The sequence below is a fragment of the Phalaenopsis equestris genome, unplaced genomic scaffold (genome assembly GCF_001263595.1).
Source record: "Phalaenopsis equestris unplaced genomic scaffold, ASM126359v1 Scaffold000513, whole genome shotgun sequence".
Taxonomy (NCBI): Eukaryota; Viridiplantae; Streptophyta; class Magnoliopsida; order Asparagales; family Orchidaceae; genus Phalaenopsis; species Phalaenopsis equestris.
Window position 1 is genome coordinate 667,199 of NW_018164953.1, and position 5,214 is coordinate 672,412.

Below are 5,214 nucleotides of genomic sequence, written 5' to 3' on the forward strand. Positions count from 1 at the left end.
TGCTGAACCAATCCACAATCCTGGATATCTCCTACTTTCAGTCCAGGTAGGGAGAACCAGCATGACTTCCTTTATTGTGCCACATACAATTTTTTTATTTATAAATCAGAGCTTCATCCTTGAAATAATCAATAGAAGACATTAACCATCTTGAAGGTTTCAAAAATTAAAACTCGGAGACATCATAGTGTTGGATTCAAGTTCAAAATTATTAGATAAATATGAGAATGCGAAGGGGGTCTAATGAATCTTCAAACGGTTGAAGATTTTTTTTTTCTTTTTTAAGAAAGTAATAAGCAATTCAATAATTTATTAAAGATAATTAAACAACATTCAAGCAAGAAAATGGAATACGAGGAAATGAAATAAAACTATTGCAACTTATTGCTCGATTTGGAGTTCTTAATCATATCTTTATTTGAAAGCATATTTCATTTCTTTCATTTATTCCCAATATCCACACAAAGCCCAAAATTAAGACAAGAACATAGTCTTAGGCGGTGTTTGGGTGCGACTTAGATTGACGTTAAACATGATTTATCAAATCCGCCTCATAGGGGATTTATCTAACCTCGCGAGTGAAGACAGAGAAGAAAAGCGACATCCCGTAAATTTGTCTCATAGTTGGATTTAATAAATCCGGATTCACGTTGTAAAGCAGAAAAAACATTAAGAAATCAACGGAACGCGAGAAATTTCAAATTAATGGAGCATTGGATTTAGTTTCTTTTTTTTTTCTCTTTTTTATGTTTGACGGGAATTAAGTTAAATCCAAGACTAAATCCTGTAAATAGTATGCTACCAAACACCCCCTCAGGTGTTCTGAACTTAGTTTATAAAGTCTGCAGCACTAGGTTGTGGTCCTTTTTCCAACATGATTCCCAAAATTTAACTAAAAAAGCACCATCTGCTTAGTTAACAATATCAAAAACTCGTTCTATACAACTCACGGGAATTCATGCGCTGTGAGATCAATTGTTAAAAGCAATACGACTATGGTTTATTATGAAATCATGCAATACGACTAAAACTTTAAAATAAAGAGCAGATCATGTTCTCCAAGAACAAGCAAGCCAATAGCCTTAAACATCCCACAAATATGGAAAAAAAATTGCAACCAAACACCCGCTATCTCAAAAATCACCTTGGTTCTCAGGAACTGATACTACGATTTCCCTCACCACCTCACGCCGACCTGAGCCGCCATCGGATTGCGACCCCTGGGGTTCATCAGAATCAAACTTCGGAGGAGGGGAGTCCCTCAAAAAGGCTCGAGCGGCAGAAATAGCAGCAGAAGCGCGATCAATGACCTGCAACCGCTGCACGCGATCTCTTTCCTCTTTGGGAACATCAAGAATCTTCCTGAAAAGTTCTGTCTTCTGCTCCACCGTCTCTTTGCTTTCCGCCGGCACATCCGGCAGCTCCCGGCCCCCGTCGGCTAGTTTAATGAATTCACGTGACTTCTGCTCTCGCTCCACAGCCTTTTTCCACATATCGAGGTACGATTCACCCACATCGGAGGATGGAGTGGGAGAAGCACGGAGTACGGAGCGATTAAACCTCGCTTCGAGAAAGCGCCGGGAGTAAAACGGGGGCCGAAGCAAGTTAAGCAGCGCAGAGGCGGCGGTAGAATGTGCCGACATGTCGTCGTCGCCGGCGACGAGGGGGACAGGTTCGTCGGGGAGAGCGCAGACGCAGTGAGCTGCCAATCACGAGGCGCGCGATGGAGGAGAAGCGGTGTTATGGAAATTAAAACAAATGGCGCATTTTTCTCTCCTATATAGCTTAAGATGCTTATCATGTAAAAATCAAATTTTAATTATTGGGTGCTATTTATGTAAATTTTTCATGGACATTTACATACATACCACTCATTTCCCATGTATTTACATATCATAACACTTTCAAAAAAAAAAAATTGTTTACATTTCTAGCATCTAAATTTTTTTATGGTCTCAAAAATATTATTATTTCAACTTTTAAAAATATAATGTATATTTTTATACATAAACATAACTTTTTAGTACATAATTTTGTGTTTACAAAATATAATGCAACAAATGGGTTAATAATTTTTATTAGGGTGTGTTTGGGGGAGCTTATTTACAGCGGTGTTTGGAAAATGTGCTTCTGATGCGTTTTTAAATACGTCGCTTGGCCTTTAATATCAGACGTGGATCGCGGGTAGGAACCCAAGATCCATGTTTCATAGAAGCGGAATACAAAAGTTGCCCCTCGCTCCTCTGCCCTAAATTTCACAAGCAGCGCCGTGCAGACCACTTATCCAGAATCAGCTATTTTCCAAATTCACAAACCAAACAACTAAACAGTTTATCTAACAAAGATGATCATTTATTCAGAATGAACTGTTTTCCAAAAGCACAAACAAAACAGTCAAACAGCTTATCCGGATCAGCTGTTCATCAGCAACTTATATGAATAAGCTGAATCAGCTGCCCCAAACAAACCGTTAATTATTATTACTTATTTTAATCATTTTGTCATATTAAATTCTCTTAAACTTGAATATTTATTGAAAATCAATGTGGAAATAAAAAACATTAATTTAAATCTTACAAAAATTGCCGACAAGAGGAGTGATTAAATTTTTATTTTATGTCGAATTTATTTAACTCATCAATCATCAATGCATATTATGTTATATTTCCTTCTTATTTAATTAGATTAAAAGAGTTTATTCGCCGTTCTGCAGTGCCACGTGCACTCCGTGTGGCCGTTGGTCATAAAAGGGGGTCATGTGTTCACTTTTCAAGAAGGTTTTGGGCAAAATAGCTGATCTCATTTTTGTCTGATTTTGATTTAGACCCTTCGGGCATCCACTAATTTCTTATATATTTACATGTAAGATGAAATGTATGTAAAAATTAAAATTTTGATAATGGATATGTAAATGTATAGGAATTGAGTGATTTGTATGTAAATTTTTCTTTTTATAGCATGAGCAAGGTGTCACCTCCCAAAAGAGCCCTTAAGAGAAGTGGACAACACATGACTTAAATACTGTTTTTCCGCTCTACATCTAGCCGAGATGAGACTTTGTTCATGACATTCTTCTCCACCTAATCACGTGACGCCCTCATCACGAATCGGCTCCACCTAGGGTCCTACTGGACCATGGAGAGTCCACACACCTGACAGACAGTAATCTGCTTTGACACCACTTGTCACCTCCCAAAAGAACCCTTAAGAGAGGTGGGCAGCCCATGACTTAAATACTGTTTTTCGGCCCTACACCTAGCCGATGTGGGACTATTTGCCCGTGACAAAGGACTTATTTTTAAGGAGAATTTAGGCACATCACATAATTCTTGTGTATTTATATATCTAACAACTAAACTTTTAATAATTATATGCCTACCATTCAAGACAAAAAGTATTACTATTATTTATTTTTTAGATATAAAATACACTTCTTATGCATACATTTTAGCATATATTCATGATACCTAAACATTATAATTATAAATATTAAAGTTTAGGTGTTATATATATAAATACATAAAATTTGTGTTATAAGCATGCAAAATTTCCCTCTTTTCAAGTGCTGTTTAAAACATATTTTAAAAGTGAAAGACTTTATTTTCCCTAATTTCTTTTAAGAAAAATTTAAATTTTACAGTCAACCAAAAAATTAAGAAAAAAAAAATTTACATACATACCACTCTAAATCTTTAAAATCATTTTGACATAAGTTTAATATGCAAAGAATCAATCAATTTACATCAATTTTAGATTCATTTCAAGGTCCCTATTATCAAGAAACAAGCCCATACCATAAACGACTAGCAATAACTTCAAAAGTAAAACTTTGGACAGGGAAATGCAGTGGATATTTACATACATAACACAAATTTCTTATATATTTACAGATCTAGCACCCAAACTTCACAGAATGCTTACATATTTACATATCTAACGCCCAAAGTTTCATACCCACACTTATGACACCTTGATACATAAAACCATGCATGAAAAAGTATATCTCACTGTTAAAAAGCTAATTATGGTGACGTTTTTAATGTGATGTTCGTATTTTAAATGGCATGCATGTAAAAATGAATGTTTAGGTGTTAGATGCGTAAATACATAAGAATTGTGTGGTATCCATGTAAATGCCCCAAAATAATACAAGTCCACCATTCAAATGAAACAGATATTCATTTTCACATTCAAAGCCAGCTTATCCGATGGAAGAAATTTGTATCTGAAACAAACTTTAGCTCATGAACATCATACAATTACATTCCCTTTCGTCCCAAAGTAATGGTCATGTGAAATATTCCCATCATCGCAATATATATATATATAAAACATATTCAAGAGATTCAAATTACATTAAAGAATCTCCATAAATGAGTTACACAGCTCAAGAAGTGGTCGGCGGGGCGGGGGCGGGTGTGGTAGGTTGAGCCGAGGCCGTCATAGAGCCCCTCACCGGTGAGGGCGCAGCAGGCCTGTATGTGCCAGTCGTGTTTCTTTATGCTATGGATGGAAAGAGCGTCCGTGATCTCAGCTGGAGACATCGCCTCCTTGAGGTCCTGCTTGTTTGCGAAGACGAGCACGACCGAATGCTCGAGGTCATCGTGTTGTAGCAGTCGGAACAGCTCTTCCTTCATGATTGAGATCCGCGCTCGGTCTGTGCTGTCGATCACTACGATCACGGCGTGAGTGCCTCGGAAGTATGTTGCCCACGATGTTCTTAGCCTATCTTGCCCGCCGAGATCCCACACCTAGGTTTGAGTTGAGAGAAAAAATGAAGCGTAGGAAAGAATTTGTTCATGCGTGATTTGCTTTAATCTAATACTCAGATATGTTGTTTTTGCTTTAATCTAATACTTCTAAACTGTGTGATTTCTTCGCTCTCATGTTCTTGTCAGCTTAGATTTAAACATCTAGTATATTTGATGCGCTTTTAGCCTTAAAGCAAGGTAAAGATCACCATACTCTATGGTAAGTTAATAAACCGAGGACAAAAATAGACAATTAGATAATTCTTGATCAAGCTATGTGCAAAAAACTTTATTCGCATCAAGTGTCTCAACATTCATGCACCCCTCTAAATCACTTTAGCTTTAAAAGTTGAGATTGCAAAAATAATATTTTACTTAATTAACTACATAATCAGCACAGTTCCATTCAAAAAAAAAGCAGCCCGTAGCAGAGACTGGCTGGGCCCCTCCTTCCGCCGGCCAC

General features: G+C 37.0%; 2 protein-coding genes across 2 annotated transcripts in view; both read right to left on the reverse strand.

Moving 5' to 3' along the window:
• The window catches only part of LOC110028550, a 14,726-nt gene extending 12,937 nt beyond the window's left edge, over positions 1-1,789 (reverse strand). Inside the window, exon 1 of the mRNA XM_020730448.1 lies at positions 1,145-1,789. Within this exon, the coding sequence (XP_020586107.1) occupies positions 1,145-1,643 (499 nt within the window). The 5' untranslated portion in view covers positions 1,644-1,789. The remainder of the gene's footprint in view (positions 1-1,144) is intronic.
• A 2,640-nt stretch (positions 1,790-4,429) lies between these two features.
• Positions 4,430-5,214, reverse strand: part of LOC110028525 (ADP-ribosylation factor-like protein 5) — a gene marked incomplete at its 3' end in the record, with an annotated part of 28,946 nt that continues 28,161 nt past the window's right edge. The window contains 1 exon segment of the mRNA XM_020730420.1: positions 4,430-4,751. Within this exon segment, the coding sequence (XP_020586079.1) occupies positions 4,430-4,751 (322 nt within the window).